The sequence below is a fragment of the Penicillium argentinense genome (assembly GCF_028826775.1).
Source record: "Penicillium argentinense strain IBT 30761 chromosome Unknown utg000004l_segment0_segment0, whole genome shotgun sequence".
Classification (NCBI taxonomy): Eukaryota; Fungi; Ascomycota; class Eurotiomycetes; order Eurotiales; family Aspergillaceae; genus Penicillium; species Penicillium argentinense.
The window spans coordinates 3,353,507-3,371,625 of NW_026622663.1; the positions used below are offsets into that span (position 1 = coordinate 3,353,507).

Consider the following 18,119-nt stretch of genomic DNA (forward strand, 5'->3'; position numbering starts at 1 on the left):
TGATTTCTCAATTTTTCGCCTGCAATTCTGCTTCCATGACATAGTCTAGGATCGAGAAAGTCAAGTGAAAGAAACACCGTAGCAACTAGCGCATTGTTCCTGTGAGCAGCTACTATTATGGTCGAATGGAAGCCACGGATATTAAAGCAGCCCCCTAAAACGCCTGAGTCTAAAGCATCTAGGAAAATTCAGGTATTGCTTGCATATTCAGAGTATCGCAGGTTTCCAATGACCTCGATAGGAGACCGAACTGGGACAGGAGGCAGCAGGGTCGGGCAGAAGGCCAATTTTAAAGAAGCTGAACAAGCATGGTGGATGAAAGCAGTCGAGGGGCAACGAGGTTCTATTGAGTACACTCTGATCCCAGTTGTAGTCAGTAGAGATCGGCAGCTTCGTGAACGACCACCGCTAGTACAGGATCCGATACTATAGGATTGCACCACATATACCGAAGCGGTCAGTGGTGTACTGTACCGTACTAGGGTTCTCCGCATTGCATCATCCAGCATCCGCTTCGGCAAAGCTGATCAACGAATATCCTCTTACCAACCACATACAGGGTGTTTGAATCAAGTATCTCGTATATAATTGTTGCTTTCATGGAAATTTTGTCGCAAATAGCTATCTACACTGTCCGGCGAGGCACGAGCAGCTGGCGATTGAATCAGATCTGCTGGGTAGACTTGAGATCCACTCCCAACCGATCCACGCCCACTGAGACTGCCGCCACTAGTCTGAGTGTATGACGCGGGGCGCTCGGAGTGACTTGCTATTCTGACGTGGCTTTTCCCTGCCCCTGGACAACGGGAGTCAGTTTTCAGGTGGGGGTTGAAGGGGGAAATCGATCATGTGAAGTGTTGAGTGTCTAGGCCGCGGGGTTCTTACTTTTGCTCGCCCCGCTCATGTAGTTAGAAATTGCGGGGTGTCGATCGATGATGACTACCCTGGGGCAGAGCACGATTCTACATAAACCTCTAAATGAGATCAATTTACGACACGCCAAATTACGACGCGATTTAACAAGCCATGGGCGTACCTGAGGTGTATGACTGGTACAGGAGCAGGCGGGACAATAGCCCGAAAGTAGGAATCACACTTCTGCCATGGGGTGGAAAGACAGAAATAGTAACAATGAAATGAAAACTGACTCTCAGTCACACTTTGAGAGAAATAGAGAATTGGAACATCTCAAAACCAAGTTTATTGGAAAATCCTTGAGAATGAAAAAAATTTAAAAAATTTAAAAAAAAAAATTTTTGAAAATGACAAGAGTGGGATTCGAACCCACGCCCCCTTGCGGAGATCAGGAAATTGATGTTAAGGTAGACCTTAACCTGACGCCTTGGACCAACTCGGCCATCTTGCCGGTGAATATAGCGAAGATGACATTTTTGAAAATATATTCCTAGAATCATCAAATATAATACATTGCCGCACCTTCGCATTGACTCGCCTCCTAATATCATTGCAGACGTTCCTGGCTCTCGATTCTCGGTAAGAACCTCGGCCATGGGTTCTTGATTCCTTTCAGTGCTAGTGTGGTCGATTGGTGAGGCTCAACTATATGGTTTTCCTGGTTCGATAATTGCAAAATTGTCAAATATATATTCGCGCTACACCATGATCACGGTGTTGGGATGGGCTACGACGAAGCACTGAGTATTGAATAAGGGCGTGCTAGATGAATCGACCTCAATGGAATTGACAGAACTTGAACTTGACTGTATCAAACTGTCTACATGTGATTCTAGGGGTATTTATCCCTGAACGAGCGGCAAACCGCCGACAGTAGTAAACCCCTCATAATCGGTCTCGATCGGTGTTCTCACATGGAGATCCCCTGAATGTAGAATATAATGGCGGCAAGAGCGCTTGAGGCGCATATCAAGCTCAGTGCCTCCGGTTTCCCTGGACAGGCATGCCGACAGAGGTTGGGAATGAGGCATCAATTCGGTGCCTTATCCTCAAACCTCAACACACGGAGCAGTGTCTTTTTATTACAATTCTGGGATATTCATTTTAACATTCTACTAGGCCGAACTACCATACACAGCAATCGATCATATGACCCTTAAGGACATTTTCACCCCTATCAATTGCCGCATATGTGGTGCTTTCTAGAACCGAGGTGGTTCACGTCAATCCCACATACACGTATTGGTGTACACCACCACCATACCACCATAGTACCGAGGTACGAGACACGGAACTGTCTCAATACCGGATACCCAGGCACTGGAAGGCGGTGCCGTTTTAAAACCACATACATGACTACTCATTACAATTGCAAGGTCATTGGGATCACGGAGGCAATGTGAAAGGTGGTACTTTAAGAGCCAACAAGTTCATCTAAACCATACAAGACAAAAGAACCAGAATATGTCCGCAATCGCAACACAAGGGTCCCAAGCAGGTCCGACCTAAAGTGGACCGAGACGTACTATTACAGGTTGACAACAAAACAACAAGCAATATCGTGGCGCATATCAATGCATATCGCCCGAAAGGGCTCTTCCAGGGAATCGCAGCGAGCATCTCATCGTTTCACAAAGGACCTCAGCCACCGAGTATTCTGCCATTTCGCAGACAGATACGAGGAAGGCAACGACAAGCCCAATGGGTTCCATCCTCTTAGACAATCATCTGTGCAACACCCGCGCCACCCAAGGTCTTGCTACCGACAAACTCCTGGCTCTTCAAACCGGCGAGGGCGTAGAAAAGGGCAGCAATAATTAAGAAAACGGCGGCGGCGATCAGACTGCAGGCACCAGTGGCAAGACTGGCCCACTGGAGACCACTGAGGATGGTGTACATAGCAGCACGCATCCAGTTGGTCGTGAAACGGCGGATGAAGGAATCGAACTTGGAGGAGGTTGGGCAGATTCGAAGGAGGAAGGGGATCTCAATGAAGAGAATCACGAATGCCGAAGCACTGATCAGGTCAGCGCTGTGCACCCAAGCCGAAACAGAACGGGCCATACTCACAGGCATACTGCGGAGAGAATGATGTGCAGAACATTTGTGGTGAAGAGGTTCGCAATACCAAGCGCGAAGCAGAGAACTATGCAGACCACACCAGTCCTAGTATAATATGTCAGAAGGGAACGGGCTTCCCACCAGAATGAAGTGCATGGAGCTGCTCAAAGGTCCTGTCGCAAGGCGCCCAACAGCCGCCGTTCAGACAGCGCTCCCCCAACGATGGTGCCAAAGCAAAAGCAGGACCCAGAACGAGAGAACCAGGGATCAAGTCACTAACCATTGACCATAAATGCCTGAGAAAGCGCAATGTTAGCCAGTCTGTTGATCAGATGGGGCTGATCGACATGAGTCGCCGCAGCAGCACGAGGCGATACGTACTGAAATTTCTCGAGCGGAACTCCTCCGACAGCGTCATGATGGGCGGATTCTTGGCGAGGGTGTAGCGACGACAGAGAAGAGACTCGGCTTAAGACCGCAGGCGATAGAGAGAGGGACTGCAGCGTGGAGATGAGGTGTCCAAAGAGAAAGGGTACACGCGGTTGATTAGCCGGGACGCCGGGCGGTCAATGGTGAAACGCAAACAAAACAAAGCAAAGTGGAAACCACGAAGATGTCGATCAGGTACGGTCGGATCTTCGAGTGGACTGCTGGGTATTTTAGGAAGCTGGAGTTGTAAACTGATGTCAGAATGGAACTCTCGAGCTCTTGTTCATGGATATTGGTTTTATGGCCCCTTAAATTCAGCTAGGCAGACGTCAAACTGGGTATTCCGAGCGACGTGACTCTTCCAAGAGCTCCCAAGGCTGCCGTATTGTTTTTGGCTGGATATTTCCAAGAGACTGAGTATTATCAACAGCATGGAGGTTTACCAAGCAATCGAATGATCATCAAGTCCGTGGCATTCTTCATATTACTGCTCTAACGGTAAGTCTACTCAATGGATGTCTTACTACAACAGGCAAGGCGCCTTGGACTCAAAGGAGCCTGCATAGAGGGCCTTTGGAACTAGTACTTTGAGAGATCAGCCAAAGAAAAGCAATGAAAAAAATATGTAGAATTGTAAACAAAGATAGATAAAAAATAAAAAACCCAAAAAAAAAGATATGACAAGAGTGGGATTCGAACCCACGCCCCTTTCGAGACACGGAAATCTGTTAAGATCTCTGAGGAACAGGTTAACCTGAACCGTGCGCCTTGGACCGCTCGGCCATCTTGCCAATTGGATAAAATGAAAAGCTATCTTTGGCTATATAACAATTTAACCAATTGTGAGATGCCAGGCACTAGCTGTCTAAGTCTGCTATGGCTGCTATGGGGACCGGGAGCGCGCGAAGAACTGGCACAAAGACATGAATTTAAAGAGGTATCTGTAATTCAATAATTTCTATTCTGCATTGATCTTAAGAGCCACGGTATGTCGAGTAGTTCCAGGGACCCAGCAGCACCGGGACATGGTAATGGCGCCAGCCCTCCTCGCCCTCACGGCCACGGCCCTTGACGGTGAACTTGACTTCGACCTCGGGCCAGAAGCTCTCAATGCCCTGGGCCTCATACCAGGGGCCAACCTCGAAGCGTACCGCCCAGTTTGTCTTGCTATCCGCCGACGGGAGCGCAGACAAGACCTCCGGGACCGAGGTGGATGCGCCTGCGGGCGTCCACTTAGCGACACGGCCGTCGGCGTTGGTCACGGCATGGTAGGTGACAGGGCTGGAGGGTGAGGCAGAAGCAGAAAGCAGTGTGAGAGTCACAGGAAGATTAGCCGCCGGAGTGCCAGTCAAGGTGTTCAGGCAATGGCAGGTAATGGGGTCGCGCGCGGCCATGGTGGCGGGTGGTTGTGATTGCGGCGTGGAGGTGGAGGAAGATCGAGGAGCCGAGTTGAGCTGCTGCTGGACGAGGGCGAGGCGGTTGGTAATGCGACCCTGTTGGGAATCACGGTGCGAAGCGTCCATTCAGTTTTGAGGGAGGAGGATCGAAGGAAGAAGAGATTGGAGGAGAAAGAAGTCGAAAAATTCGCGGGGGAACTGCGTTGCCATTTCTAAGGGCCATTGGCATCGGAGGGCACCGATAGATGCGGAGGATGCCATGCGCCCACGGAGAGCGGGTGGAGCGGGCACCTTTGGAGTTAGTGGCCTCAAATGCGATTGACTTTGGCAAAAAGTGGCTCCTGTCATTCAAGATCATCATGAATTATGGTAGAGATTGTCAATTGCTGGAAAACTCGCTCCGTTCAGCTGTTTTGAGCATTCTACTAGCACTGCTCGTAAGTAGTACATATAGCAGAGGCAAGTTAGTACTGGAGATGTATACGGAGGGACGACCGCATTTTCGATGGATGAAATATTGAAAAAATCAGCTCTGCCATTCATCGTCTATCCATGAGAAGTCCGCAACGCCTATAGAAGTACACTGATAGTTCGAGGAGCGATCTTCGGGGTGGCCGCCTTAAGACTTCCCGAACATTCGGTCGGTTTGCGGGGCAAATCATCATTTTTGAATGTCAACTCCAGTCCCGCAACCACCTCCGACTTCCACCACCTCCATCATGTCCTCCGCCGTCGTCCATGGTGACGATCTCGACATGGAGCCTTCGCTCCAGTCGATCCTCAACCAGAACACCCTCCGCTGGATCTTTGTCGGAGGTAAAGGAGGTGTCGGTAAGACCACCACCTCGTGCTCGCTCGCCATCCAGCTCGCCAAAGTCCGCAAATCCGTCCTCCTCATCTCTACCGACCCGGCACACAATCTGAGCGATGCTTTTGGCCAGAAGTTCGGAAAGGAGGCCCGCCTCATCGACGGTTATGACAACCTCAGCGCCATGGAGATCGACCCAAACGGCAGCATCCAGGATCTTCTGGCCAACGGTGAGGGGCAGGGTGACGACCCCATGGCGGGTCTGGGTATGGGTAACATGATGCAAGATTTGGCATTCAGTGTGAGTTGATCCCGCAGTTCTATGCGCGCAAATACACCAGTGACTCACAAGCATTGCCTATGACCAGATTCCCGGTGTTGACGAAGCCATGTCCTTCGCCGAAGTCCTTAAGCAAGTCAAGTCGCTCTCCTACGAGGTTATCGTGTTTGATACCGCCCCGACCGGACACACTCTGCGATTCCTCCAGTTCCCCACTGTGCTTGAGAAGGCGCTGGCCAAGCTCTCGCAGCTCTCGTCGCAATTCGGCCCGATGCTGAACTCGATTCTCGGCGCGCGGGGCGGCCTGCCGGGTGGACAGAATATGGATGAGCTGCTACAGAAGATGGAGTCTCTGCGTGAGACTATTAGTGAGGTCAACACGCAGTTCAAGAACCCGGACATGACCACCTTCGTGTGCGTCTGCATTGCGGAGTTCCTGTCGTTGTACGAGACCGAGCGCATGATCCAGGAATTGACCAGCTACAACATCGACACCCACTCGATTGTCGTCAACCAGCTGCTGTTCCCCAAGGATGGAAGCAACTGCGACCAGTGCAATGCCCGTCGGAAGATGCAGAAGAAGTATCTGGAGCAGATCGAGGAGCTCTATGAGGACTTCAACGTGGTTCGCATGCCACTGTTGGTCGAGGAGGTCCGCGGCAAGGAAAAATTAGAAAAGTCAGTTCATCTGGGCGAATCCCAAGTATGCGTTTCCCTTCTCCAACACCCATGCTAATCGACTATCTCCCTTCCAGGTTCAGCGACATGCTTGTGCACCCTTACGTTCCCCCACAGTGAAGGCTGGCTGTGAGGGGTGTCGATATGCGCTTGCATATCAGATTACACGACGAATGATGAAAGACTAGAGAATAATATTTGGCACATCCATTGCTCTTTGCACTTGCATCTCGCACCCTTGAGCGGACTTGGCATTCCTTGGGAGGACCGTATACCATCTAATGTATGGAAATCTGTATCGACGAGGCATCTCGCCCGTTCAGGCCTGCAGCAGTGACCAGCCCTACGGCTGTTGATGTCATGCACGCTTCGTCACATCCATCTTGGCCGAATATGAATCCCACTTTAGATGCCTCCATTTTCTCCAGTTCCTACATAGCGGACAGCTCGGATTGCAGCTGACTCGTCTTACTACATTACCGGACCTCGCTCAAGCTCAAGAGGGAGGTCATATAGTTTGCAAATATTAGTAGTTTTAGCCTTCTCCGAAATAGGGCCAGTCACATAAAATGCGTTCGGGGCTTGGCTGCTTTGCCTAGTGGGGATATTGAATTAGTTGACAGCATTACGACGCCCGCGTCGCTCAAGAACGTGGAATGCTGGAGAGCACGAGCCCACAATGGACAGTTTCAATCGAGACCGAGCTGCACTATACCAGTGTTTACTAGCAGGCCCTCAGAGACTCGCCCATATTCGCGTGGACCCCAGTCCATAAGGGCCGGTGGGACGGATCTGATGCACCCACCCGACCTCGAACGAACCCTCGACCTGCCTTGCATCTGCCATGTGTTCGGCATCGAACAGTAGAACACAACGCAACCCCCCCAAACTCTCTTTGTCCGAAAAATGCAAGATGCAGATATGCCAGCTGCACCGTCCGGGCCCCACGGCCCAGCACGCATCATCCGTGGTGCCACGACATCACCGCAGCACGAAGCCAATTTGGCGCTGCAGAAGACAGAATTCAACATAGAGGTGCGGTGAGGCAAATGAATCTGGATTCGAGTCTTCCATCTAGACGCCATTGGAGCTGCTAATGCCAATGGCCCTGGCTCCTTCATTTGCGTGCAAGACTCCGAAGCGCCTCCAATTAGGGGAGTGTCCACTGTTGCGTTGTTCTCTGCATAGTACAGCGATTCAACGGGCGCCTCCCCTGCCAGCCTCACTTTGACCTGGGCCTTAACCCGGGCTACTGGTGGTGCAGACAACCGCCGTGGATAGTCAGATCGGATATTGAATTCTTCTTTTCTGGAAAAAAGGGTTGGGTCTGGTTGACTGATAGAAGTGAGGCGGTGCGTGCTACCCCCTCTCTCGCTGGCACTTTTGGTCTCATCTTGCACCCCCCGACGGTTCCGACGGGAATCTATTGCCTCCTGGACAACTGGAGGTCTTGGGACTGGTTCGTTCCTGGACGCAATGGTGCGACTTGTTCACTTTCATGCTGTGCACCCACCCCCCTATGCACCTCCCTTGCCCGGGTCCGTGGATAAGGATGTCGGGAAATTCCCCGGCTTACGCTGGTCTAGGACGGCATTCTATTTGTTCGGTTGGCTTCGATGGCCCCGCGGATCTCGCTCCCTTTCTCTCTTGGAGCGAGTGCGTAATTCAATTCCGTGAGATCATCGTTGGCCCCTCCAGAGGGTTGTGGTTGATAGACTGCAGATCCGGCTGAGGCTTGTCTCATTCGTCTCGTTTTACACGTCGGAATTCCCTTTCTTGATTCATGGGAGGGTGGGGGGTGCAATGGCTCAATATATCTGCCTATAACTATTTAAAACCCCATGTCGGTCCCCGGCAGCTCACTCAACAGATATAAACGTCCACCTGCTGCCGGTATTTGGCTCTGGCCTTCCTCGTGTCGGTGCTGCCACAGTCGTTCCAGTTCCTGCTTTCACGAGAGATACATACATTCCTTCCTCATTGCACGAGTGATTCTACAATGTCACGAGTTCAGCAATACTGGCTGCCGGGGTACGGACTGTCTCGCCACATCGTGCTAGGGCACATTCATTACTTCCTCGGTCCATCTGCATCAGTCAGACCGTATAGCTACCAGGTACATTAAACCATATCTCGCGCTGTTATCCACGATTAATCTATCTAACCAGCCTTTCATTACTGTGGTAGGGACGCGAAGGTTACCTTGTCGTAGGGGTGCCGATTACACGGGTCTGTTTGCATCACAGGACAGCAGCGGCGACCACAACAAGCTGACGTACTCCACTGCAGGAACAAATCGAAGATCTCGCAGCCATGTCTCGAGAATATGAGATGCAGGAGGCACTGCGAATGACCCACCAAAGTAGCGGCCCTGGCAACGGCAATGGCCACTCCACAGAGCCATACATCAACGAGATCATTCCAGTGGATCCTTCCAGAACACGCAGGCGCGTGGACCCAGAACTCAGAGGCGGCCGTGGATAATTGAGGATTCAATGCCACTTTCTTTCCCAGACCCGATAATGGAAAGTGGAGCCAGAACTGCTGCACCAGAAACAAGCCATGGGTGTCTAGCAGCCATTGCCTTTTGCATCCCTTGGATTCCACGAATTTTCTTAATTATCACCCATTCGATGGAGCGACATGCTTAGATGATCTTTTTGTTTGCACTTCCACTCAGGATTTTCCCCCCAGAGACGCAATTGGCAAGCCACACCCGGATCACAAGCCTGCGCGATCGCTTCCATTCTTGGAAATTCGATGATTGGACCCAGACCCTACTGCGTGGAATGCCACATCCAGGATGAAGGGGATTTACAACGGATGCCTGAGCTGTAGTGGATCCACTGACGGAGTCGTTTTCGGGCATCCTTGTTATTCTATTTTTTTTTTTTTGCTTTGCCTCCACGGATACCCTTCGGAACTCGCGAAAGTTAGCCCTCTCTTTATTGCTTTGTCATTGAGAATTGCCCGGTCCAAAGCTGGTCATGTGGTGGCTTGACACTCCCAACCTTCCCAACCTTCCCAACTTCACCCAGCAAGATGCTAGTGGAAGCCTCTTTTAGGACTCAATAGACATAGGCATCTAGCACTTCAACAGTCATACCTGAGTGCTAAAAAGTCATTGAATAGTTTAGGCTGGCAGGACGACATAGACGAATGCGGCACATGTGACGAGAGCACTGGCACAACTGTTTACGTCTTTTGACTCTTCTAATGGCTTACAAGCAAGTTCAAACAAGATATTATCAGACATCATTTTCACTCATCTCTATCCATTCGTAACAGCATAGATCCATCAGCCACTCGGGTGTATCCCGAAGTCTTCTACATAAGTCCCGCCTCTTTTCTTCAGTATCAGGCGCGAGGGAGAGCGCCGGAGTCCCATCATGATTTCTTTTAGACCCTCCTTCTCTGCAAAAGACCTTCAAGGTCATTCTTTGCATATAAGAAAAAACAAGAAAAAAAGACCTAAGTGAAAAAAAGTATCCGACGACAGGGAAAGGGAGAGGGAGATAGGAAGAGACTGAGGATCAAGGAGGTAAAAATAATAAATATGAAATCAGAAAGGTGGACCACCGAAGAACGCCAGCCGGATGCCACTCTGCGCGGAATCCCCATTCTCCCTTTCAAGAACCGTGTTGTGACATACACGGGGGATCACTATGATGGGCCGGCAGAAAACAAGGTTGATAAAAACAAAGAAGGAATCAGTTTTGGCATCAGCTCGTGGATGGAGTATTCATTTCGCAACAGCGGAGCTTCAAAATATGTTAGTACCAAACGGGAAAAGATCAGTTATTAGTTGAACATACCTAAGAACTTGTGTCCGGAAGAAAGCACCCTTGGTCTTCTCGATGACCTGCTGGTAAACCGATTGCGGCGGGTGGTTCATGATCACGGTGCCTTCCTTGTAGTCGATTTTGGCATCAACACGAGTGTCGCGGATCAAATTGACAATCCACTTCTCACCCTCGTCCTGGCTCAGACCGAGACGGGTAGAAAGGTCCCTTCAAAACATGTCAGTGATACGGAAATCCAAATATTCCTGAGATTACCCATTAATAACTTACTTGATATCGATCCGTTGGTGGATCTTGCAGTAGCTCTCAGAGATGAGATGACGAGCAGCCTCAACGAAAGAGTCCGCAGCAGAAACCAGGAAAAAGTCACTGCGCAGAACCTCCTCGGCCTCGCCCAGCTTTTTCTGGGCCTCCTCGAAGTCGAAGTCGACGTAGAGAGCCTTGACGAAGTCGGTGATGGGGTCGGTGTACTCGTAACCCTCCTGGCGAACCACACGGATGAGATCCTTCAATTGCTTCTGATAAGCGCCGGAGTGCTTGTGGGGGCGGCTGCGGTTGGTGATGACGGCGGCGGCAAGGTAACGGAGAACCCAGGGGCAGCTGGTCTGGATGGTGTTGATATAGGCGGGGGAGAAGAAGAGGTCGGTCAGGACATCGCGGGCGGGGTCGTGGTTGAAGAAGGGGAACAGAGCCCAGTGGATGAGCCAAGAGCGGTTGGTGAGCTGGCCAAGAGGGTTGTTGAACAGACGGGTCTCAATGGAGTCCTTAACCTTCTGGACCTCCTCCATCGCGCCCTCCCAGTTGGTGGTCAGAATCTCGGAGGCCAAACGACCCCAGGTGGCGGAAGCAACCTTGTCGTTGTCGGTGGACAGCAGACGGAACTGGAACAGAAGTTCGGCACCATTGCCGTAACTACCGCAGCTGTACTGGAACCGGCCGTAGTCATACAGGCTGTTGACCATCTCGTTGGTGACACCGTGCTGCTCCTCAAGGAAACGCAAGTTGGCAGCCTTGTCACTGCGCAGGTTGCCCACGACCTCATCATCCTGCAGAAGCTCGGTGATCTTCTCGCTCTGGTTCTCGTAGTGCTGCAGCTTGGCCAGAACCTCCTCGCGCTTCTTAACGAACTCGTCGGGGATAGAGTCGGAGTCATTGATTTCCTTCCACAGATTGGCGACATAATCGGTCATGTTGGTGTGCTTCAGCAGCTCGTACTTGGCCCGAGTGATTTCTTTGTCCTCCTCATCGTTGCCGGCGCTGAACTCGAGCAGCGGGAACACCAGGTGGCGGTCGAGATACGGGATCAGGCGGGGGAGTAGGTCATACTGGGGAGCGACGTCGGTGGGTTGAGCGCCGCTGAGCATCTCGGCGGAGGGAGGGGCGTTGGCAGCCATGGTGGACTCAGGTGGTTCAAAGACACGGTCTTCCCACTTGGTGAATCTTTGAATCTTTGAATTTGTGTGCGGGAGGGTTGCCGCGCTAAGCCTCATTGGGCGTCGGGCGGTGGCAGAATTCTGGCGCGAAGAAACCTGCTTCTCCTCCTACGGCAGCGACAGCTCTGTTGATTTCCCCAGGTTGCTATTCTCTCCTCCAGTCCTGCTCTCCCTCGACCCTCGATGGCGTCTATCCGGCAATCGGCCTCGGTCGCTTCGGCCGTGTGCAAGCAGACTGTGAACCCTCGCGTTGCTCACTCCGTGGCCTCCGTTCCGACATGTAGCCCGGCTGTTTCATTATCTTCCGCAACACGTCTTGCATCCTGTAAGTGTGAACCCTCAAGTTTCTCTTGGTTTTCCTTCCCCAATGATGCCTCTTGAGAGCAATTTGCAGCTATCGCGTATGCTGCTGCAGCTCGTTGAATGCTCTCCCAACATCATTCCATAATCTCACTTGAGATTGCAAAAATTGCAAAATGCACAATCTAACAAAGTTTTTTGTTCCTGGTATAGCTCCCCTACTCCAATCCTCACACCGACTGGCACCTCCTTCATCGTATTCTCCCTGCACCCGTCAAACCCGCACGTTCCTGACGCAACTCCGCCGCCAAGCGCAAGCACTGAAGGAGCAGCCCATCTCTTCTAACCCGACTATTCCCTCGAAGCCTAAGGCCCCTAAGCCTGCTCTCCAACTCACCAACCTCCCCTACTTCGTCCGCCGTACCGGATCTAATCAACTGCCCGTTTACCTCGTCACAAAAGCCGGCGGCACTAAGCAACTCACCAAGATCCAAAAGACCGAGGGTGACCTGGATACTTTGCGCAGTGACTTGGCATACACTCTGGGCGTGGACCAGCGCAGCTCTGATGTATCTATCAATCGTTTGAACGGCCACATCATTGTGAAGGTACGATTTTCCTCCCGCCTGCTCTCGAAGTCGCAAAGATAGCGAGTGGTATATCGGACTCCAGAATTAACTCTTTCTCTCACAGGGCTGGCGCAAACCCGAGATCGTGGCTTTTCTCCAGGAACGAAACTTCTAAAGAGATCATTAAAACGGACTATTTCTCCCTTAACCTCTGCGACCTGGGGTCGCGACTATCCCATTACAACAAGCGGATCCGACTGAGCAAAAGGATCGAGCACAGAAGCAGGAGTCCAAGACACAATAAATTAAAAGCATGCGAAGAAGCGACGAAGAAGAAAAAGGATCGAAACCCGGTTCATAGAGTCACTTCGAGTGCTCGGGCTCCTATCCATTTTCCTATCCCTTCTTGATTCCCTCTTCCCTCGATGTATTTTTCTTTATTAATCTCAGTTCATGGGTCGTTTTTGCTGTTCCTTTTTTCTTGTTTCCTTTTGCCGTTGTCTCGATTTATTCATTCATCTTTGGCACGGTCCTTATTTTCTGGCGCTTTTGCTTCGGTTCTTCCTCTTGTACCATTTCCTCTCTGTACAGTCCAATGATTTGATGGGTGCTCACCCAATTCTTTTAATTGAATGAATCCATGCATCATCCACCCAATAACTTCGTATATGTTCCAACTTGGACCTATTGACCTTTAGCCGAGGGCAAAGGTGCCCTAGGATACTCGTATTGACCGATTCTTCGTTACGACTATATTTAACCTCGATCAATAACACATCACACCAGTGCTACGTATTGTAAAGTCCAATCAGGTTCCTAAGGTGATGTGTTCAAAACAAAGCCACTGGATCATCAGGGTAGAAAGAGGTAAGTGTAGACGGTACAAATCTGAATGTTTAATATCTCTCGCATTCATTCGAGGGTATTTTGAGATTGTACACTGAAGAACAAAAGGCTCGCTATCTCACAATGGCAGGTCGAAGTCAAAAAGAAAAGGAAAAGAAAAACCCCCATTTCCACCGGCGCCCAAAGATAACGAAGATTGGCCGAGTCATCGGTCAGAGACATGAATACAAATGACATGACGGAAATCAAAATAATTCTCGTAGATGCTGCGCGCAAAGCGGCGGACCCACCCCCATTCTTGATTCTCCTATCTCACGATTACACTCTATTCGGCTAGCCGAGCATAGCTGATGAGTTGACGGATGATATTGGCATCCATGCTGGGGAGAAGAAGGGCTCCAAGGAGACTTTCCTTGCGAGGTGTAATCCCCGATGGGAACCGGAGAGGAGATTCGCTGCCCATTTGTTTAGACTTCTCGGCAAGGCGACGTAAAATGGCCAGTCCGCGATTGACAATTGATGCATACGCATAGGCCTCCGCTTCGCCCGGCCCCCTTTGCCCCCGCATGCTAAGCTGTGGAATGCGGTCGGTGCACACAGCACAGGTAAGGCGAAGAAGATGAATAGCGAACCCATCCACAGAGCCGAGCCATAGCTTAGCCATAGCCCCGTCGGCGAATGAGGCTAGAACATCGGCAGCCAAAAGACCTTGCAGGAGGAAGACTTTGCGAACATCTGCAATTGCCAGAACCCTGTTATGCGGGATGCAGCAAATAGAGAGCCCAAATGCGCGCGTAAGCAGGTCTGTCCGGGGTGGTGTAGACCCATCTCCAGAGAATATCGCACTGAAGTAGGTTCGGTTGGGGTCATCTCTTGCCAGCATTTTGGCCAGCCCGTCAACAGCAGCAGGTGTGTAGCGGTGAATGGAAGGGTTAAACTCTGCAAACATGATATGACCTGGTTCTTTTGAGGGCTCAGGCAATGGCGAGAATGCCAGAAGGAAATGTAAGAGGCTCAACGCTTCCTCCTTGCTGGATATTTGCATAGCATGCGCCAGGTTACCCATAAAAACCACGGCATCTTTCATGAAATCCAATGTATTCGAATCGTTTCGCAGGAACATCTTGCGGGTTCCAATCTTTCGGAAGATGCCAGCAAGACATTGAGTAACAGCAGGAATTCCTAGAACACCAAAGTTCGATTCGCTGAAAGAAAAGTTGCGCAATATGGTGGTGACACAAATGAGTCGGTCGACTGCTCTATCCAGCTCGTAAGCAAGACTCCCAAATTCAGGCACATCCGCAAGTGATGAGTTTTCAGAATGGCAGCCTCGGACCACATCTTCGTAGGAACGGAAAGAAATGATATCTGAAGTCTCTGGAGTATTCTGGGTCAAGAAGTCGATCTGGTCCTCCGCACAATCAACCAAGCTTTCCACCAGGTCGTCGCAGTTCTCAAGTGAAATTTGTATCTGGGCTTCGCAGGAAAGGGTCGTGAGAGCACCCAAAGAGACACGGATCTCGGATGGAATTCCAGACTTCAAACTCATTGTGAGAGCATGGATATCAATCACACCCATCTCACCAAATGTTGGTGCTGATGGCCGGTACCTCAAAATTTCCTCTCCCATCTGATACATCTCATCCACGGCAATAGGTCCATGGAGGCGACGCTCGGTGATGACCGTAGGCTTGAATGGGTCCTCGATAGGCTTCTTGACAATTTCTTCCGGTCTTTGCTCTTCCTGGCTCGGTTGAGTTCTAGGTGTTGGCGGGGCGCCCTTAGGCTGTTGAGACGGCGACGGCGCGGTGAATTGACCTTCCGGCATCGGGACCGGAGGCTGCGAGGGGCGCGAGACACTCAGTCGCTGGCCGGATTGAGGAGGCTTGCTTTGGCTCCTTGCTTGGGTAGGCGTGGCGAAACCATTGACCGGGGTGGCCTGGGCCTGGGCGTGATTGGGAACTGGAGTATTGTTTTGAGGGGAGTGATTCATTTGCTGAGGTGTCTCGAAGCCCTGTGCCGCTTTGACAGAGGGCGATTGAAACTGCATGGCCGATGGGTCGCTCGGCTGGCGTGGCATGCCACCCTGTTGCATTTGATCAAATTGCTTTTGCTGCGAGCCGATATGTGCTTGTTCGTACGGGCCTAAGTTCTGCTGATGATAATCACGAATCTCTTGAGCCGCAGTCGGGAATTGCATCTGGGGAAATTGAAGTGATTGCGCAATTGCTGGCCAGGCATTCATTGCGGTCACCTTCTTGGACCCGCCCATCTTCATGACCGTTCCATACAGTTGCATGAGATTGATGGGACGACCACAAATGATTGGAGTAGGGTTGAAGGGAAAGTTTTTGCTGATCATGAACTTCTGTATCGAACGCAGGAACATCTCAGGGTTGTTTGGCTTGGCCATGTTCTGTTGCATTTGACGAATAGCCGCCATTTGCTGAGGATTGCCCATGGGATTCATACCGCCACCAGGAGCAGGACGCCCAGGCATTTGAGGGTTCATGTTCATTTGCTGGCTTTGCATTTGCTGGCCCTGGTTTTGCATTTGCATAGCGCGAAGCCGCTGCTGCTGAGCAGCGATAGCTTGGTGGTATTGCTGTGGCATCTGGGGCATACCGTTGAGCTGCTGCGTCTGCATTGAGGGTTGCTGCGCCTGGCTCATTCCGGGGACCTGCTGGAACTGGCCTCCCATGCCCTGAGGGAAAGCCTGTCCTGGCATGAAATTGTTGTTCTGCGGGGTATTTACCCGACTTCCGTGGTCGGACTGCGACGGGGACATATGGGGGCCGCCGCCGACATGAGGACCAGCTGGCGAGAATGGACTGGGGGATGCGGTTCCCATGCGAACGCTTGCTTGATCGTATTCTTGCATAATGGGCGATTGCGTTACATTAGGCGATGCGGTTTGCTGTTGGAGGTGCTGATAGGGAGTCGGATGTTGGGGAAATTGCGCGCCATTTGCCGGGCCCTGGTACCCAGGGAATGGCACTTGATGAGGAGTCTGTGATCGCGAGCCGGTGATGCCGCCCGGTCCTGGGCGTGGAGACATGGGCATTCCATCTTCCGGTCGGGGTCGCTTTGATGGAATCACCTGGTTGGGGTTGTGGAAACCGGGGGAAGCGTTCCGCGGCACGCCATTGTTGAACATGCGCTGGAATTGATTGGGATCCTGGGGGGTTGGAGAAGCATGGAGGAATGCGGCTGAGGGGTCGATGGTCGAAGGATTGAAAGCCCCATTCTCCTGGCCAGGAAGGTTCGAGGCGTCGGCGAGCCAGGCGTTCATGTCGTGCGATTTTACCAACCCATCTGCTCGGCGAGACCGTGTTAGTCATGGGGACAATGAGGGCAGCGCGTCATCATCGCGACGTGAAAACATGATTCAAAGGCCATCTCGATCATCAATGGGAAACATGACCTAGACCGCCAATGATTTTCTAGGCCTATGCGAACGCGTCCGGTGGAGATGTTTAGGGTCTGCGCGCTCGGTCGCGACACGTCCCGGGGGTTTGTCCAACGAATGGGGGAAAGGAGGGAAAGAGCCTTCCCATCCAAAAGGATAAGGGAATAGAAAAGGAAAAACCAAGATAATAAAGAGATGTACTTACCGACCAAGTTGGATCACTCAAATTCCTGACTTGCGAACGGATGGCTAAGCCCGGGTCTCGGAATTAGCAGCTGGGGGGAAAACGAAGGAACAGGTTGGTGTGCAGGGGTCACGTGGTTGGGGCCTGAGGCGACGAGAGGCCGAGGTGAGGATGAGGGTGACGAGGAGACTTGGGGGGGGGGGGGGCAAGCGTGAGCGGGAGGGGGGAAGGGCCAGGCGGCCGGGGCTGGGAATAGAGGGACCGACCAGGAACTGCTGATCTTCTCTGAAGCCACGGAGATGACTTGTGACTGGTTTCGGGCCGAGCCAGAAAGGAGGGCAGGCAGTGCGTCTGTGGATGAAGGGGGGGTTGGGAGGCCAGGAGACCCGTGGGGAACGGGGGCAATGGGGGGAGGTGCGTGGCAGCAGACCAGGGAAAAAGCAAACGGGCAGAAATGGCGTACCTTCAGTTCGCAAAGACAAGCGCAGTTAGGGATGAAAGGGGAAGTGGAGGCAAGAATGGTAAGGAGGGAAAAATACTCTGCGCGGGTACGGACGCCGGAATGGTGCTGCGGCCTCCACGGCGGGGGCCTGCGGGGGCTGGTATCACCAGTACCGTACCGTATCGCGTGCCCGATCTGTTGCGTTTTCTCGTTTCTTTGTTAGTCGACAAAGGTGCGTGGGCTCGTTGCCCTCAATTCTGTTAGTTTTGAAAGGGTAGACTTGGATTATGGTCTCGCGGTGGTTAGCATGGCAGGCCCGTGACGTTGGTCGCGGGTCTCGGCAGCCTCTCTACCGCCCCAAGAGACAGCGGTAGCCACACGCGAAGACTGGAGAGCAACAGCCGCAATCATTTCAACCCAGAATTCCATGGAAAGTCCAGGTTCTTGCATGTTTTTGGAGTTCCAAAGGAGGGTGAAGAAATTAAAGAGAGAATTCGAGACAGCCAGCGCACCTGCGACGCAAAATGGCTGAAGATCCATTCCAACGGTCTTCGCCCAGTCAGGT

General features: G+C 51.7%; 7 protein-coding genes across 7 annotated transcripts; 3 read left to right on the forward strand and 4 right to left on the reverse strand.

The window, feature by feature from the left end:
* Positions 1-2,631: 2,631 nt before the first annotated feature.
* Positions 2,632-3,394, reverse strand: N7532_004175 (Tvp18 family protein; the record flags this gene model as incomplete). The annotated part of the gene is made up of 4 exons (XM_056616669.1): positions 2,632-2,932; positions 2,986-3,081; positions 3,257-3,272; positions 3,358-3,394. 4 exons carry the CDS (start codon positions 3,392-3,394, stop codon positions 2,632-2,634), a joined length of 450 nt encoding a protein of 149 aa, XP_056477026.1.
* A 985-nt stretch (positions 3,395-4,379) lies between these two features.
* N7532_004176 (hydroxyisourate hydrolase) lies at positions 4,380-4,928 on the reverse strand (the record flags this gene model as incomplete). The annotated part of the gene is made up of 1 exon (XM_056616670.1): positions 4,380-4,928. The coding sequence occupies one exon, from the start codon at positions 4,926-4,928 to the stop codon at positions 4,380-4,382; it is 549 nt and encodes a 182-aa protein (XP_056477027.1).
* A 593-nt stretch (positions 4,929-5,521) lies between these two features.
* Positions 5,522-6,688, forward strand: N7532_004177 (ArsA family ATPase; the record flags this gene model as incomplete). Its single annotated transcript, XM_056616671.1, has 3 exons — positions 5,522-5,911; positions 5,979-6,568; positions 6,646-6,688. The coding sequence occupies 3 exons, from the start codon at positions 5,522-5,524 to the stop codon at positions 6,686-6,688; spliced, it is 1,023 nt and encodes a 340-aa protein (XP_056477028.1).
* Positions 6,689-8,567: 1,879 nt separating this feature from the next.
* Positions 8,568-8,898, forward strand: N7532_004178 (uncharacterized protein; the record flags this gene model as incomplete). Its single annotated transcript, XM_056616672.1, has 2 exons — positions 8,568-8,684; positions 8,737-8,898. 2 exons carry the CDS (start codon positions 8,568-8,570, stop codon positions 8,896-8,898), a joined length of 279 nt encoding a protein of 92 aa, XP_056477029.1.
* Positions 8,899-10,331: 1,433 nt separating this feature from the next.
* On the reverse strand, positions 10,332-11,765 carry N7532_004179 (eukaryotic translation initiation factor 3 subunit E; the record flags this gene model as incomplete). Its single annotated transcript, XM_056616673.1, has 2 exons — positions 10,332-10,578; positions 10,642-11,765. 2 exons carry the CDS (start codon positions 11,763-11,765, stop codon positions 10,332-10,334), a joined length of 1,371 nt encoding a protein of 456 aa, XP_056477030.1.
* A 222-nt stretch (positions 11,766-11,987) lies between these two features.
* N7532_004180 (mitochondrial 54S ribosomal protein mL49) lies at positions 11,988-12,848 on the forward strand (the record flags this gene model as incomplete). Its single annotated transcript, XM_056616674.1, has 3 exons — positions 11,988-12,129; positions 12,318-12,712; positions 12,798-12,848. 3 exons carry the CDS (start codon positions 11,988-11,990, stop codon positions 12,846-12,848), a joined length of 588 nt encoding a protein of 195 aa, XP_056477031.1.
* Positions 12,849-13,844: 996 nt separating this feature from the next.
* On the reverse strand, positions 13,845-16,811 carry N7532_004181 (putative ARID/BRIGHT domain protein (SWI1); the record flags this gene model as incomplete). Its single annotated transcript, XM_056616675.1, has 1 exon — positions 13,845-16,811. One exon carries the CDS (start codon positions 16,809-16,811, stop codon positions 13,845-13,847), a length of 2,967 nt encoding a protein of 988 aa, XP_056477032.1.
* Positions 16,812-18,119: the final 1,308 nt, after the last annotated feature.